Genomic DNA, 18533 nt, shown 5'->3' on the forward strand with positions numbered 1-18533 from the left:
CAGCCAGCAGAGAAAGAGAAGCTCAGTAATCTAAAGACAGTCTCCACAGCACAAGCCCAGGAAGGGAAAACCAGAAAAAAACCAAAAACAATATCAAGGACACTTGCACACGTGTTATGGTTTTCTTTCCTACCCCCAATTCCAGTGGCAAGTATATGATTCCACACTATTGTATCAGTCTTCACTTCTAATGTCCAACAAGGTGACTTTCCAATAATTCTAAAGTATGTATCAATTTCATTACATGAACAGAAGTTTTTCATATTTCTTGATTTTCCCTTTCCATATATTAGGAAGCTCTATTTAATTAACATACGTTATACATTTTTAAGTACTTACAAAAAAATTTTCCACTTGGAATTCATAGGTGAACGGCTTCAGGGTAAAAGACTGTTCTTCAGAGGTAGCTGGACGAAAGCTGACTGAAAACAGGCACTGCAAGGAGAGAGGATGCTCTTTTGTCCACTTCAACTCCCATACAAAGAATATTGATTGCTTACTGTATATGACCTGAAAGAGAACATTTACAGCATTAGCTCCTGACTTCCTCCCAGAAAGAGGTGGAAATGCACATACATATGTTTTTCTGTTCTGACATTAATACAGTTTACAAGAAAAATTTATCTGCTTAATGTTAAGGAAACCATTAGAGAAAATATACAACCAAAATAACTAATAGTGGATGCTTTTTTTTAACAATCCACATCTAGTTAAAACAAGGGATAGGCTGCACTGTCAGAATCAATGTTTCAAAAGGGAACACTACACAATCAAGTAAACGTGAAAAATTTTTATCCAATGTCAAATTTAATAAGGATATTAATAATTTTTGTATATACTTTTCCTGGACTAAGTTCACCTTAGATGACCATTCACCAACAATGACCAACTTAATATCATGTTCAGACAAGGGTGAAACTTCTAGTGGACTGTTTTACAGCTGTATTTAACTGGTCTCAAACAGTCTCTAATAGGTTTTTTTCCTTAAAACATAATAACAAACTGGAGCTATAAGATGAACAAATTAAATGTTAACAATGATCTACTGTTATTGCATTTGTATAGCTGTTGTTCAACCAAGTTCACAGTGCTTTGCATGAGGCAAATGGACAGGTTTGAAAACTCTTCTAAATCTTTGCAAGTTCTAGAATTTAATCAGAGATCTATGGGTGTAAATGCCTTCTAAAGCCTCTTCAAGAATCAGTTACTCATAGGACTACAAGGGTCTAACCTAACATGTTCTATCAGCCTTGCTTACAGTCTATGTCCAGAACTGCTAATAATTTCACTAACAAGATCTTGCATCTACCTGTCCTGCCAATGAGCTCATAAGTCACCATGTGAATCTTTACCTGTTGAGATTCAAGGTTCAGAGGTACCAGCTGCAAATCCGTACACTCCGCAAAATTTTTTAGGCTGTTGTTTGAAAGCTGGAAACAGAGTTCTGACAAATTCTGTACGCAGACTTGCACATATTTCCTGAAAAACATGACAGTTTGTTCACCAAAAGTTCAATAGTTACATTGAAAAAAGTACATGTCCATAAAATTGTTTTCAAAGTGCACAGCTCAACCAAAACCAGAATGGCAAGTGTATTTGTTTCTTTCAGTCTTTTCTTTAATACTTAAAAGTCTGTAGAAACAAGGCTGTAAAACATCATCTTTCATATTGAACAAAACCAAATAACTACACAGAAATAGGTTACTCTTGGTTTATCTTGTGGTCTTACTTCCAAAATAGTTAAAATTAAAAATTTGCTTTACTGTTTTGAAGTAACACTAGAGTAAATGCATAAGCTCCAATGGGAAGCAGTTTAAGATACCAAAAACCCAACTGAAAAAAAAAAAAAAAGGCTGCTATGACTTAGGAAACTCTAGTTCCATATCTTATAAGAAAGAAACAGTAAACTACTGAAGGAGTACATTACCGTTTGCCAGCTGACAATAAGGAATGCTTGGCATTAAAAGGTAAGCAGAATGTTAATGCAATAATAGTGGAGTAGATTGACCAAGGACAATCAATGGTTACCTAAAGGAAAAAGGAAAAAAGTTCTTATTCATAATGGTCTTTGGCATAATGATTTTGCATTTTCTTCTCCTTTCTAAGTAAAACTTTTCTCAGTAAGTGTCTACATCTAATGCATCCAGAAGGGGAAGAAAAAAAAAACCAATCATTAAAAAAAAATCAGTATGTCAAAAACTAATCTAACAAAATATTAGGGTTTTGTTTTCCTGTGACTGTGATATGAAATCTTGAAGAAGCCTTTCCTGTGGAAACTGACACAGCTGGTTCTGAAGACTACAAATAAAGGAATGGGAATAGAAAAAAGGGAAAAGGACATTAACAATATCAATAGCATCTTAATACAGTAACTGGGCAAAAGGTCAATATCAAAAATGGTTGTAAGACCTGTTACTGAAATGTCTTTATAGAACTTTAAATATTAAATACAGGCTCAAAATATTTTAAAAAAAATTTAATGTGCATTTGTTTTAAATTGAAGTAAGCTTGAAAAAAAATTTGTTCCATGATGTCATTTCAAGCAATGCTGGACTACAGCTATTCCTTTTTACCCAACCCTTCACACACAAGGATAGTATTGACCAAGTTTGCTGCTATGTAACAAGGAGTAACACTGTGAAAGGTAATGGTTTCGAAGTCATTTTGCTAGCAGCTGAAGAGCTTCTTTCTATACTACTAATTTTACTCACCCTTCATGGTGAAAATTAAGAGGAAAAGTTACCTCCAACAAAACAATGTGAGATCTTGAAACACTGCAGTGTTAAATACCTCAATACAGTGTCCAGATTCTTTGGAAGTGGAAGAAATATCCTTCCTATGAGTCAGATGGGAGAATTTAAAGACCACCAGGCCACCTTTTACAAAGACACATTGTATCTTTCATCCTATATAAACTGTGATTGTTAGAACACTAAAACTCAGATTACTAGCTAGTGGACCTGCTAGCACTGCAGTAAGGTTAATGTATATTTCTGCTTACACTTACGTTTTCTTTACATTTATAACATTTGCTATGATTTTTGCATGTACGTTTTTTAAGGAAAAATTAGTTCATTGCAAGCAGGTGCATGTGTCCCCATCAGCAGCATTTCTATTTCGTGAAGCTTGTGGCCCTGTGATCAAACAGATCTATTAATAAAACCATAAAATTACATCTTACTTTTTGGTCAACAGTAGCCATGCAGTTGTCTTGTTTCTGCTTCTCTCTGTTTTTTCTGGGAACTTCTTTATTTATAGTATTTTCTTTCTCTACTGCAGACTCTGTAGCTGATGGCAAATACATGACTTCCAGTTCAAATTCAATCACATGATATGCAGGAGCCACTGGCAAACTGATGCTTGTGATCTTCTCAGAAGACTGAATCCTTAATAATGATTCTGAGATCTTTTCTACGGTTGAGTAGAAAGGAGAGAAAGAAGTAGATTAGAACCCATTCATCCCTTCCTGGTTTTCGTTTTAATCCATAACTATGTAATGAAACTAATCTGTTTAAATGAAACACTGGCCAAAGAAAATGCTCCATATTTCCATTGAGTGCCATGAGAAAACCTGTTTACAACTACTTCACAATAAAAATGGTCTAGTTAAAATAGAGCCCACATACTAACTAAAGATCACCATGATTCACTAGGAAATCATGACAGATGCTCACCTCATGAGCAGTTTCACCATGCCTAATGAGTTTCATCAATGAAAGTAAAAGTTGTCCAACTGTATTTGCTGAAAAGTTCATACTTTGAGGGTGAAAGTTTAAGGCCTTTCTTGCACTCAAATACTCAACTGCAAGTCCCTAGAATTGTTCTTAATAATGACGACTGAAAAAGACAGCATCAGTATTCTTAATACTGCAAGCACAGGTTTACTTCAGGATTACTAAATTTTCAGACATTTTTAAGATTAATAATTTTTACTTCACTGCTTACCTCTGGTGTTGGAATAGATCACTGCCTTGCTCTCTGGATGGTACAGAATAGGCATGGCATCTGCATTACTGAGCTGCAAAGTATCCCCACTCTTCATGGAGTAGTGACCAGTGATCACCGTGAATCTCACCTTCTGGGGAATGCCAGCCAAGAGGCTATCTGAAGAAAAGAGCAGAAATTGTCAACAAATTCCACTTCTCAGCAGTAGAGGGTTACAATGCACTGCTAAGGCTCCTCAGCAATGTTCCCAGACAATTTGTTACACATTAGGGTAACTAAAAAGCCTGGGGTTTTGGTGTTACATGACATGCTAAACCTTGCTCGGACACAATGGTGTGGAGAAGGCATTTGTTTCAACTTGAGTGACAAAACCCACTGTTTCTTGAATATCTTAGATTAGCTGGCTCACTTACTGTGCAGCTCTGGCAGCACGGAATGCACAAAAATATAACAATCCCAAAGCACTGACTAAGCTTTTTGTCAGGTTCTGCCAGCTGTAGACAGCTTTATATTTTGGCACCTACAATGCCAGTCATACCCACATGCTATAAATGCATAATCAATGTAACAGGAATGCCAGCAGACATACAGACTCTCAAGTATTTGAATATCAGTTTCATAGGGGTAGCTAATCTGATCAATGCCCAGTATGTCTCTCTTTCCTTCACCCACATTGCAACCCCTAAAACTCGAATGACTGTAGAAAATCCTTGAATCATAGATAGCACAATATAAACAATATATTGAATAAACTCCGCAACTGCCTCAGTTAATAGCCTGAAAACAAAATCACAATTAACTTCCATTTATAAAATTTAATAAACTCTACATGAAGTAATGCCCAGCTGCCCACGAAACCAATTGACGGATTCAGTATTAAATTTTACTATGTTTATATTATCACCTTTAGTACAGAATACCAGTTCTTAAATATTTCTTGTAAATACGAGAGACTGCAGCATCACAAAACTGGTCAGTAAGGAGCTCAGTCAATTACTAAATTTAAATATTCACCTCTCCTAATCAGTGTAGCAGCTCAGATCACAGCTGATATTTCAGTGACACTACACATTCAAAGCCATGTTCAAAACTGACACCGCACCTTTCAGATCCAAGCACTGGAACTTATTTTTGAAAACAAGCCATCACTGACAGAACATATTTAATGGAGAATTCGATAAGGGGGAGTTTATTTTGGACTTGAAGTGTAAGGCAAAAAATTCCTGAGGAATGTTCGAGCTAGAGTCCCACGAGAGTACAACAGCAATCACCAGAACAGCTTCCGCACAGCAGCCGGACCTACCGGTCATTGGTTCCACTTTTAGCTGGGGCTCCTGAGAGTAGACATCATACTGCACAATGGGGTAAATATGAAGGAGGACAAACTGTACTTTTCCCACTGAAGTGCACAGCTGCCTGAGCGTGTATGTCCCAGGTTCTTTGGCCTTTGAAGAAAAGATTTGAATGGATTTTTCGATAGAGAAAATAGAACAAAGCCTCTGCTAAAGCGCGGCATGTTTTCAAGCTCATTTTTATCATACACTTTGCATTTGTAAATTAAAACAGAAGACCTGTCCTTTGAGTAAGTGACAAGATTTTCACAAAAGAGCACCTTTTGTCCCATTAAGATAGAAGCTCTAGAGTGCTGGCTGATTCAAGAAAAAACATCATTAAGTATCAAGAACCAAGTATCAGAATAAGTAATACAGTTCTTGCTTGTTGGTTGGTCATCATCCCCCTCTAAGTGTCACATAATAAATATAATTGTATTTTAATGTAAATACCAAAGTTACATTTACTAACACTTATAAAATCCTACAACATTAATAGTGTAGTACATAAATATTGATGTTTGACATAATTAAACCTAAAGAAAGTTCAAAATTAGGAAAAAAATCGGTAACATCTTAACATTCAAACCTCGCACACCTATTTATAAAGCAAATCCTGGCTTAAAGTTATTATTATGCATTTTGAACATTCAAGTCACTAAAATGTATCCCTTGAATACTTTATAAACAGAAAAAGTGAGTGAAATCTTTCATAACAAATACATACTTTAAACCTCCACTTGAGATAAAAATATCAGTTTGCAGAATTTAGATACTGATTTGTAGTCTCTTTTAAAGCTTAAAAAAAATACACTGGAAGATTGTTATCAGGATAAATAATTATAATCATCAGTTTCAGATCTACAAAAAGAATAAAACTCCCTATGCATATTAGAAGCTCAGTCATCCCTCTTTCTGCTAAAGTAATGCAATTAAGCATTATTGTAAGAAAATTTAGAAAACAAGTTGTCAGCAGTTTCTATCCTCTGGCCAACTAGGTAATCCAATAGAAGTGAAACAGTATACCACTGTAATTATAACGAATTTTTAGTAAATAATCTGTAAATATTCCATCTCAAATCTCGAGAAGCTTTCATCATGTTATCTCATAATACACTGCCAAAATTATAACACATTCTAATTTTCTCTTTAAGGATAGATCAGGCATGCTTTGAACAATTATATAAAGATATATAGAATTCACAATGAGGAGTCTTCCTGTGCAATGCTCTTTCAAGAAACAAAGGCTGGATAAATAGGACAGCGTAAGGCTGTCCATCTCCAACAGCCACCAGAAGCATGCAGAACAAGGCAATTTTAAAGCACAGCTATATCTAGTTTTTCATCCATAACTCTCCTTCCATGGTTTCAGGTTGCCTCCTGACCAATTATATCAAAATGCCAGCTCAGAACAGTCTCTAACAGTTTTTTTTCAAGTAAGGCTCCTTCACCTGAAACCCAGCTCTACATTCATGTTAATTTATTTCACAGAAAACTGCATTTGCAGTCACCAAGACCTCTGACAACTCAAAATCCCATTAACTTGTCCCCATCCTTTGAGAGAATGAGCAACCTAGAAGAATTAGATCAGGAGGTAGTTCAAATTATATTATTGTGATTTCACATTCCATCATCAGGGACTTGACTCAACTTCCACCTCGAGATGCCTGCTACCCACATGGGTTCCAGTGTGTGTGTGCATGCACCAAGCACATCTCTCTAGTGCTTTCTGCCTCAGCACTGGAGGAATGGAAAGGCTGAGTATGTAAGCCTATAGAAAGCTTCACTCTAATCAAAGTCCCACAGCAATATAGAAATTAAAGAAAAGGAGAAAGTTAAGATCTCAGAATCTCAGCTGTGGAGCACCTAAAATATGCTAAGAATGCTAAAGAAAACTCCTGGCCAGCTCTACCTCGCTATCAATTTTTAGTCATCAAAAACAGCTACACTGATTCTTACTTCAAAATTAGTGCAAAAAGAGTGGCAAAGCTAACAGGTATATATACATCAAATGTGACTGCAAAACACCTCCCCTCTTCATAGCATCCATACTCTTTCCAATATTTGAATTTCTCAGCATCTTCTAACTCGAATTTTCCCTAGACTGATGTTCATGTCTGTAGCACTGAACCCTACTAAATAATTCCCTATGAAGGGTTACAGACATAGGGAAGAAGACAAAGCATTTAAAGAAACCTAAAGAACAGAACAACACAGTAATTTAGGCCAGAAGCTCCTACTCCTGGAATTCCAAAGAGATGTGAAGTCGTGCTTTGGAAAATGCTGGGCATTTCACTTCCTAGTACTAAGTAAGGAGTTAGATGTCTTTCCCCATGTCATTAAAACACACAAACTACAGACAGCAAAGTACAATGCCACAGAATGAGTGGCAGCTTAAAAAAACCCAAACAAACAAACAAAAACCAAATAGCAAAAAAGTCCCAAACCACTACGAACCAACAGGATGGGTGCTCAGGGTCTGCTTTTTACTAGTTACTATGCATCTAGTAGCAATGCAACACGAGCAGAGGCAATAAGCACTACTATCCTTAAATATTTCATCAATTACTGGCAGTACTTTGCTTGCTAGGGGAAGAATGGGAGGAAAAAAAGTATTACTCCAAGTATTAACCTGACTTAAGAGTGCAATTAGGAGGTGAGGGTATTTCATGTACAACACTTCATGGGAGAAGAACTGTAATCTGTTTTCTGAGGGTGGCATTTAAATGATGACACTATTTACACAGGTGTTTGCTCATGCAAAATTTGTCTTCCTGTAGCAGAGAATCCTTATGTGCTTGTCTTCTCATTCTTTATGTGATTAAGGTACATAAAGGGGGCAGTTTTAATTCTGACATCTTCTACATTCAAATAGTTGAAGCTGAGCTTTACTTTGTCATACTTCTTGCAGGTAGGTTTACTACATCCAGCAAATGAAAAAACATTATACCACCCTCCACGGTGTAACAGGCTATCAACCAAAGTTAAGCACACTGTTGTTTACTATGGGTTGGATAATGCTTTCCCACCAAAATTTTGATACATTATTTTCAATTAGCTCAACACCAAAGGCATAATTCATGAGCAGTACAGATTGTCATCTATGAATTTATCAGTTTAATTTTGGAGAGCAATTATCAAGATGTTTAAAATAAAAGCTTTGGAAGGCTGACTCAAATCACTGCAAATACCTGTACATTTTGGCACAAAGACAACAGCCTTTTTTCTAGAGAAATTAAGGTTGAGAAAAATTAAAAGAAAGCCACAAGGGGAATGGGCTCACTCCAGCCACAACAGTAAGCAATACTTGCCAGCACTATGCTCTTCCTCAGCCAGTGCTTTTTGTAGCTCTTTCATGAGTTCACTCAACAATAAGACGTACCTGAGTACTGAATGTTATTTTATTGACCCCTGGCTCCAGTATTAAGTTGTTGCATTTCAACACATGAGCCCCATCTTCTAAAGTCAGCCCTGATGGAATATCCAGCGAACTGCTGCTCTCCTGCCGGCGTAGTAGCATGTGCACATTTTTGCAGATAATCCCTGCTGTGTTCAAAGAGTTATCTGAAGGGCTCCGTTCATACATTTCATACAGCTCCAGAGCTGGCAGGTTGTTTTTTGACAAAGGGAAGCCTGCAACTTCATTTGGAAAGCTGATAACACCGTTGGAAGTTTTGTGCTTAGTGAGCCACTCAGCTGTTTTCCTGTAGCTATTTTTTTCAATGCTGAAGTGAACATGGATGGCGATCTGATCCAATCGGACAGGGATGGGCATTTGGCTCAGCAAAGTCAACTCAATACACAGCTTTCCGCCCACGTGGACAACTGCATTTGGAGGGTCAAAATGTAGAGTCTTCAGCTGTGCGAAGGAGTGCATAGGCAATGTAACCTTTTGACCTGGAAAGGCAGAAACAGGGATTTCATTCTCTTCCAATGCTGCTGGAGATCAGCAAATCTTTTCCGTTAAAAATTCAGTCCCTTCAATTAAACACAGATCGACAACTTTCCACAATGAATCCTCTCCCAAAAAAACAATACTTTAATATTTTAGTTTTATCTTGCATACGAGTGAGAGAAGACACTGAGATTTTTTTTTTCTAACAGTTACATCTATTACTGAGGCTATAAAAGACAACTAAACTAAGAGATGGTGTCTAAGAAGATAACTCTTCACTACTACATGAAATACTCAAGCTAAACACAGTAAGATAAAGTGACTTTTTTCCCAGAGTGCATAAATTAAGAGCAAGTACAAGCAAGGACTGATAATCCATTAGCTTTACCATACAAGGGTCTTTCATTCTCTTTTCTAGATTCCAAAATTCAGCACTGAGGCAGGACCAAAATTTAAATAAAGCAAGTCTAAAATAACTTATTTACAGTACATTCGTCAAGAAAAACTTCTGCATAAAAAAGAGCAGTCTTCAGATCCACCGGAAGTAATCTGGACGAATCTGAATTATAATTAATATCTGAGAACAAGGTATTACTGAAGTAACAGGAAAAATAAAGAAGTAGGATGGTCAAAATAATAAGCTGCAGGTGGATGGGAACAGATCTAACATCAAGACCGAAAAAGTACCATCACAGAGCTGCCATCTGTCTATCAGCAAAGTAGACAAAAAAAATAAGCTCAGAATTGAAAAAAAACAACGGAAAATAAATTGTGAGCTGTCAAAGAAGAGAGACAGGTAAGTGAAGGATAAAAAAAGACTTTCCAGTGTTCAGGATGAAAATGTTTATTACCTTTTTACCCTTGACTACTCTTAATTATTGCATAAGCTTTATAAATGTTCTCAAGATGACAAGTGAAGCTGCAGTGGAAAAATGGAAGAGGTTATCCAGGGAGGTAGTTGAGGCCTCATCCCTGGAGATATTCAATGTGAGTCTTGACAAGGCTCTGAGCAACCTGATCTAGTTCAGGATGTCCCTGCTTACTGCATGGGGGTTGGACTAGATGACCTTTAGAGGTCCCTTGCAACCCAAATTATTCTACAATTCTATATTGGTTCAGGAGTTATACACAAGGTGATGCAACCAATCATCCACAGGCTTCCAATCTCCTTTTAGGGACAGATCAGATTAGAACATCTTAAGTATTTAAGAAGCAGACTTACCTTCATTCTCTGCTTGCTGGTTGGCAAAATCCAGTATTTCTTGGCAAAAGCTTTTGCGTTCATCTTCTGATAGGTGATTATCGGCGGCTAAAAGGCTGCTTGTTTGAAGATAACTAACAAAGTTAAGGAAACATGAGGTAGAAACCTAAAGTATTCAGAAATTTGACTGTAAATGAGGCTCTTCCAAGTAGCTTTTCTAATCGTTTAATGTGCAACCTGCTTTCCATCATCACCACACCCTTCCATGAGAAAAAGAAAGAACAGAAGATTTGTTATCATCTGAGGATACTGCAGTTTATTTTTTGCAGACCTATGATTCTTTATTAACCCTTGCAATCTCCCCATATTTAAAAAGATTAGTGAACACAGAAAATTCATTATTCAACAAGAGACAGATGCAGCATGGAAGTTGCGTTGCATTACACTGCCCAACCTTTGCCTGAATAACTTGAGTATTTGATTATATTCTAATTTATTTAGCTGAGAACCTGCCAGCTGTTGCAGTGCCACTTACCACAACTAAGTCATAAGATATTCTTTATACTTTTGAGTTCTGGCAATACAAATGTTCCTTTAAGCATTTTGCTAAGCCTGCAATATTACTCGCTCAGATTCCTTAAGAGCCTTTGCACTGAAGCAGCAAAATTTAAGGACATTTAAAAGTGATGTAAGAATTCTCAAAGAAGGCAGACATTTGCAATGTCTAAGTTTAGTTCTAAAAAGACCCAAACAGAAACCAACAAAAAAGAACTAATCTCAAAATACTCTACAAATCAGAAATCAGGAAGGAAAAAACAAAAAAAAGCAAAACCCCAACAACTTATTAAAAAGTTAGAAAAGCTAGAAGGAATATTCAAAAAAGGTCTTTCCTTGCAATTTCCACAAGAACTGTGCTGCAGAAATCATTCTGTTCAGCTGACCATACCAGTTTCAAACACCTAGAGGAATTCAGTTTATTACTATGGCACTAACAAAAGCAGTACCCCTTCCTCCAAAACATCAAAAAACATAATACAAATTATCCATAGTGAAGAATCTGAAGCCTTTCAAACATTGAGAGAATGATTAGGCCTAATCCTCAAGTATTACTTAGCATTTATGTGGCATTTAGAGAGATTTCATTCAAACATTCAAGACCGAGCTTTAACACAACCTGAAAGTAAACAACAGCCACCCCCCTTCTGAGCAGAGATCAAAGCCATAAATAAAACAAATAATAGCAAAACATATCCAAATACCACAAAGCCACAAAATTTTCTTCTTCCAAGCCCCTCTCAATATTCAGAAAAAGTCACCATTACAAATACCAGAGGAGTCCTTGCCAGCTTAGACACTGGAAAAAGATGGAAGCAGTTATAGAAAGAAAGCCCAGAAATTAAGCTCCTTACTATAGGAAGACACTTTATCATACCAAATGAAAAAACACTACTACAGAGAATCTTCCATAATGATGAAGTACAAACAGAACCATAAAAAGCTTCTATGGTATCTGCTGAACTAATTAAAACCTCACACTGCCCATGTTGCCCCACTCTCTAGACAATTTTAAAATGGTTAGGAGCAGACAAATGCAAAAGGGTTTAAGTGAACCGTATGTTTAATAAAAAATTAATAAACTGACCCAACCCTTCCCAAAAAAACACCAATAAGAAACAACTAATGGCTGTCTCTACCATTAAATAAAAGTATCATTTTCTTTAGTCTTCATTTATCTGGCTCCAGCTTTTAGAGGATACTTTTCTATTTGGCCAAGGTGTTTCTGACACTCAGCAAGCTGTTTTCTTGTATGTGTGACAAGCAGTGCCCAACCCTCAGCCAGGTAAGTTTTCAGTGCTCCTTGAAGATAGACTTCTGCCTTCTGTGGACCTTTCTTTTTCCTTTAAAAATAAAGAAAGAAGTACAGAGTGATATAAGAACCTTTGCAGCCATGAAAACTCTCTATGCAATTTTAGCAAGTGGTGATGGGAGAGAAATACTGGGTATGAATGCAGAACAAGATGCAGTGAATCAACTACCAGCTGGTTTTTATTCAGCTGGTAATTGATCAACATATTGGGCTACCTTGATGTAATTCACTTAAAGAAGCAAAACTGCAATTGTAAATTAAGTATTTTAAGTACTGATCTATCCTCAAATCAGAGCAAGTGAGGTAAAGCTGCATCCCACAACGGTGACAAAAACCATCTCAAGCTTCTGACACCTAACTAAAAATATGCTTATTCAACAATTCTAAAGCAGCTTTTAAAGGCCTTGATATCACTACATAGCAGTTGCATAGTAGTCTTTAAATGTAACATTATCCCCTTGGATGAAAATTTAGGAGAATCTGTCACACCTATGGTATCAGACTTCTTTAGGTGAAAACCACGCCCAAACATGTTTTTAGAAGAAATAAAAAAATTAAAAAAAAAAAAAAAAAAAAATAAAAAACCAACCCAAAATCAACAAAACAAAAAAACCCCACAACACATAGGACTCCCGATTTTTCTAAGCAAGAAAAATAAATTGAAATAGAAAACCAGTACAGAAGGTTCATACACACACACATTTATGCAGTTAAGGTAACTCTAAACCAAAACCAGGCAGAAACTACATTACAAAGCAGGCTATAGTAAATACAAAGCTATCTTTGTTCCCCACATCCTACTGTGCTTTTGTCTCTTGGAGAAGAAAGGATCAAGCTAACACAGGACAGCTAAAGGTAAGAGTACTAAATCATGAAGTGGGAATTAGGGACTGATATAAATAGATTGCTGTTGTTTTGTGGGGCTTTTTTTCCTGAAACACAGCCTGAAACTTAGGGTATGTTTATATTTTTTAAAATAGTATTTTAAATTACTTTTTAAATACAACATATTCCCTTCAAATATTTTATTTGAACTTTTCCAAGCTAATGCACTTAACACATTTTAAACTTTTATTTACATATAAAACTCTGCCAGGTCCTTTCCCACAAGCTTAGCTGAGCGAATTCTTCCAATATTTGTGTACATTTCAATGGTGGCATGGGACAGATCCTGTTGAAAAGAAAAGAAATTATTTTAAGCTTTGTGTTTGTATTCTAGTAGCTATGTGGGATTTCACACAAACTCACAGCCAGTAACTAAGTTACTACAACAAAATGACCAGAATGAGTCATTAATTTCCCCTTGCCCCCAGCACATAACATCTGTAGCACATCATCACTTTTTCTACAGTTGGTCACCATCCCTTACCTGTGTTATAAATAGCAGAAGAAAAGACTATTAAAAAAAAACAGACGAGGCCACTAAAACCCACCAAAATAATATATGAGATGCAGTTTCAAGAACTTGTTTACACTTGGATCTTTATCTTTTTTTTAAAGCACTTATTTCCCAGTGACTATATTGCATTAGACTATAATTGCAGGATTATGTAGTGTATCATTCCAGCATATACCACAGCATAACAAACTTAGAATAATATTAGAGCTCATCCCATAGACTCATAGCTAATACTACAAAACCAAATCAACCATGTACAGAATGTGGAACATGATTCTTTCACTAGAGCTGCAAATAATACGAAGTATATGAAACTTAGCAATACGTAACCATACAGTTAAATGCAAAATGCTAAATTACAACTGGTAGAAGCATTTTTACAAGTGTTTAAAGGATTTTTGCCTGAAGCTATGCAGTCCCAGATTGAAGTTTCTCACTTCCCTTTAAGCTTACTTTCCAATGCAGCCACACTGTCTACATGTCACCTACCTTATCTTGTAATAAGAGAGGTCTCTCACAAAATTATGTTACAATACACAGTATATACCATTACCAATCTGTTTCCTCAAGTATATAATAATCTCTAGACAGATATATAAAGACATTTCACAGCATATTTACAAGATCATAGTCTATTTTGCCTGTCAGCATCCTTCCACAGAAACACCGACTCCTTCACTTAATGTTTTAAGAACTACTCTATCCTTCAAAACAAATTGCTTAAGAGCTTCCTACTGCCTAAATATTTTGCAGAGTATCTATTAGAAAGCATCTGTTCCCACAAGACAAAAAAATTACCTAAAATGAGCTCCCGATGCCCGTTTTTTATATTTATCATGGATTTTATATTTATCATGGAACTCACACTATCCCACAATAAACTAAGTGATCACTCCTTAACAGATCACTGTAAGCAAAGAGGTCTTAGAAACCAGCTACACTAACAAATGAAAAGCTACTTTGCTCAAAATTAAAGTACAAGCCAACATGCTTGTAGATTTGACAGTCTTAAAAGAGTCTGATGTTGTTGCATGACACCAGCCATTGAAAGAGAACAAAGCCCTTTCTGATAACAAAAGCTCATCACTTCCTGCTTTCAACTTGTCTGAAAAGCTGCATTTTCCAGACTCATTAACATTTTAAAAGGCAATAATTTATCTTAGCTGCGCCTAAAAATTTTAACTAATTCTGTGTTCTTCTCCACTGAATACATGGACAAAATATGGCTATACATAAACTGTATATATTTATCTGACAACTACATAGAAAACAATCTTAAACAGAGTATCTGGTATCTGAATTTCCATTACATAAAAGTGAAGTGAGAAATACAAATACGAATGGCAATTCCCTCACAGGCAACCTCTGCAGATCTCATTTTTTGAAATTCAGGGAGAAATTGTTGAATTTTGCAGAAATCTGCAGGTGAAAGTTGGAACTGAGTATGCAAGAGCAGCTAATAATTCCAAAGATTCTAGTTTTGGACTACCTAACCATCCAGTCTTACAAAGAAATGAAGTGTAAAAAATGAAACCTGGTATCTTCAGACAAAAAAATCTTTGCAGACTTTTTCTTTCAACAAAACCATAAAAATAAGTACTGCCTAGTTTTCAGATGAAAAAAAAAATGCTCAGTTTTCCTCCAACTTTTCCCCAGAAAACTTTAACTGCAGTACTGTAAATAAAAGAAATTCCAGATGAAAATTAATCAAGGAAAAAAAAAAAAATCGAACAACACCTCCAAGACCAAACACAATCTTGTGACAGCCAGAGGTCATTTTGGCTTTTTTAACAATCTTTCATAAAAAACTTGCAAGATGATTACAATGGCTCCTCAATGAAGGAGCTATGAGAAAATAAACATTCATATTAAAGTACAGTATGAATTCTGTTTCAATCTGTGCCAGTGTCAGCCCTGTTACCCACAGATGTCCCATGGTTTATATAAAAAATTCAACAGTCTAGCTTAAAGCACGCAACACCCATTGCAAGATACAAGACTAAACCATTGGAAAGGAAGCTGAATTCACATATCAATATTCTTCTGGGGGAGACTCTGAATTTTGAATTCAGGATAGCAGACTATGATACATGTGGCATTGGCCTTTTTAATAACCAAGTATACATACATAAAGATAATAACCTTCAGCTCATAAACTGTAAATATTAATGCTCACCCAAATACCTGAAACTTAGGACTTGCACAGAGTTCCAGTTGTAAAACAAAGCACCCATGTTGTGTGTTCAGTGAGTAAGCAATAACCTTTGATATCCAAACACAGATTTACATTCTCAGTGTTACCTTTTCAGGTCTGAAAGTTTTGGCCTTACTCAGTTTATAAAGCAATCACAGAAAACTAACATAAATAACCAAAACTCATACTTACTAAGTAGTGTTTTTCAAAAGCTTCTACAGATGATAAGGCCTCTTTAAGTTTCTTATAAGGGCTCTGTGATGCATTGGCTTTAGAAAAAAGCAGAACAAGAGGTGTCACAAACATATTCCTATTTTAAAACACTCACCCACCCTTCTTCCTTAAGTAGGAAAACTTAAAATTAATTTGATGTGGGAAACGTCACTAAACAGTTTGAGACAAATCATGAATTGCTTCCTCAGGGTCCAAATTATGATCAAGATAGGTTGTTTAACATCCACATGTGAGTGGATGCTCAGGGTAGCAAGGTGAAGGCAAGTAGCAGTACTGGGACTGTAATAACTTCCCCATGCAGTATTTCATTCCAATTAATCAACCTAGAAACCCACACAGTTGTACCTAAATACTATATCATGCCAAGCGTAATATTCTCACAACTTCCCACTGATGGATTTAGAAATCAGCACGACAGAAATATATTGTAATTTAAAGACATTTTACTATTTAAGACAATGTACTTCAAAAGGAAAATGTTTAGCAAGACCAAGATATTTCTTTCTGAATTAGCTTGTTCAACTTAAGTCTTTGCCAGACCAAAAATGCGTCAATATTTCAAAAAGAAAAAAGCACCCATTTAAAATAAAGCAGGCACCACACAACTGAATTAAGAGTCAGCTAATGCTTCAGAAGATAGTAATTGTTCTAGGATATTTAACATCTGGAAGATTTCTCCCTTCAGAAATATTTTTGTGAGTGGTAAAATCCACAAGGAGTAAATTTTGATTGTTCAGCCACTGAAATAACATCAGTTCAACTCAAATAATATAACTTTGTAGCTATTTGCTTAGGATCAAGGATGCTCCGTTTTTCAAATAACTTTGTATTTAATACTTCTCAGAAAGTATTTAAAACTTTATTCAAGACCAGTACTTTTCAATACTGTTTACCAAAATGCTCATAAATGGAGTATGAATGGAAAAATTTACACTTGCAACACTAAGGAGATGCATTGTTAATTTAAAGTACTAGACCTGCCTTAAAAGAACTCGTAGGAGATAGCAGAGTTCTACTAATGTTTATATGTATGTAAGGACATTTGGAAATTATTATTACTGATGTATTTGCTATATTTTTAAGACAATGTCAGTTATTAGAAAGAATGTGTACATTCCTGGTAATACCTGTTTCAGGGCGCTCTGCTCCTAACCCTGCCAACAGATCAACAGTTCTGTTAAGGTCTTCTGAATTGGGTCCCTTCTCTGACACAAGTCCACACAGATAACCCAGAGATTTTAACTATAAAAGAAACAAGATGCTTGTATTCAATAGGCTACAAAATCAATATAAAACACTAAAATGAAATTTTATTCTATTACATCATTTCTACAAGACATTTCCACTGCTGTCATGTTATATTGTGTAAAAGATCTGGATTAAAATTTTTTCATGGGAAGAAAGTAAGATACTTTCAAAAGCAATGAAACAATTGTATTGTTTCTCACAGTGGGAAATAATTAAGAACTAAATCACGTGCAAGTTACTGACTTGCATAACACTGGGTCACATGCACATACACACATATCCCTATATCCATGCCATCTAATCAGAGTTAAGTCCTTCTGGTTTTCCAAATATACACAAAGCTTGAGATACTTGGCAGTTATCACCATAGATAATTTCTAGTAATTATGCCTGTATTCTTAGAAACTATTTAGATCAAGAAATGCAGACAAGCTTGCACATTAACCCAAAGCTTTGTATTCAGGTGAAAATCTCCCTGAAAGAGATTATTAGCATAGCCAACAGTCTTAAAACAGTGTCACACAACTACCATAAAACCCCTTCTAGACAGCAGATGGTATGCTTGATACCCAGAAGTCATCAGAGGATACTGTCTTAAAAATTTCAGTTCTGATTGTCATTTGGTTAATTCATTTAGTATAAACTCAATCAACTACCATGGTAAGCCTGAGAAAAGGTCTCAGCCTGATATATTACTCCACCACTTGAAACGGGGACAGCCATTAATCTTTCTTTTTTTTAATTCCACCTAATTACGTCACTACCTGCTGGAATTCTTCCATTCAGTCTGTTCCATCTCACTGCTATTCATTATACTACAATTTTTTTCCTTTACCCTTTGTGTTAGGAGAGCTATGAATGGGAGGAACAGTTCCAATCAGATACACACCTTCCACAGAAACAAGTCAGGAACATGGGAACTACCTGATGCACCTATCACCACTTTAAACATTTGTGTCCTTTATTCTGACCTCAGCCCTCTCCTTCCCCCTTTTTTGTAAATAGTAACTCAAGGTGAAATTGTCTTTCTGTGCTTTTGTAACAGAACAAAGACATCCTAGGCTAGAGTATTCCTCAGGCTACTGAAATAGGATCAAACTAGGATTATGATGAATGGAAAACATTCTACAGGCTATCCAAAGAGAAGGATGAGCTTACTCTGGTCTTCAAAAACATCCATGAAGATCACAGTATGCCATTTCTGTAAATTCTGGAGTTT

General features: G+C 36.0%; 1 protein-coding gene across 1 annotated transcript in view; it reads right to left on the minus strand.

Moving 5' to 3' along the window:
* Nucleotides 1-18533, minus strand: part of TRAPPC10 (trafficking protein particle complex subunit 10) — a 41603-nt gene that overhangs the window by 3472 nt on the left and 19598 nt on the right. The window contains exons 9-20 of the mRNA XM_071751757.1: nucleotides 17194-17308; nucleotides 16025-16101; nucleotides 13319-13410; nucleotides 12130-12270; nucleotides 10394-10506; nucleotides 8659-9173; nucleotides 5249-5390; nucleotides 3946-4104; nucleotides 3182-3411; nucleotides 1928-2028; nucleotides 1353-1479; nucleotides 340-510 (exon numbers count right to left, since the gene is read on the minus strand). Of these exons, the coding sequence (XP_071607858.1) occupies nucleotides 340-510; nucleotides 1353-1479; nucleotides 1928-2028; nucleotides 3182-3411; nucleotides 3946-4104; nucleotides 5249-5390; nucleotides 8659-9173; nucleotides 10394-10506; nucleotides 12130-12270; nucleotides 13319-13410; nucleotides 16025-16101; nucleotides 17194-17308 (1983 nt within the window). The remainder of the gene's footprint in view (nucleotides 1-339; nucleotides 511-1352; nucleotides 1480-1927; nucleotides 2029-3181; nucleotides 3412-3945; nucleotides 4105-5248; nucleotides 5391-8658; nucleotides 9174-10393; nucleotides 10507-12129; nucleotides 12271-13318; nucleotides 13411-16024; nucleotides 16102-17193; nucleotides 17309-18533) is intronic.

Source organism: Heliangelus exortis, chromosome 1 (assembly GCF_036169615.1).
Source record: "Heliangelus exortis chromosome 1, bHelExo1.hap1, whole genome shotgun sequence".
NCBI classification, from domain to species: Eukaryota; Metazoa; Chordata; class Aves; order Apodiformes; family Trochilidae; genus Heliangelus; species Heliangelus exortis.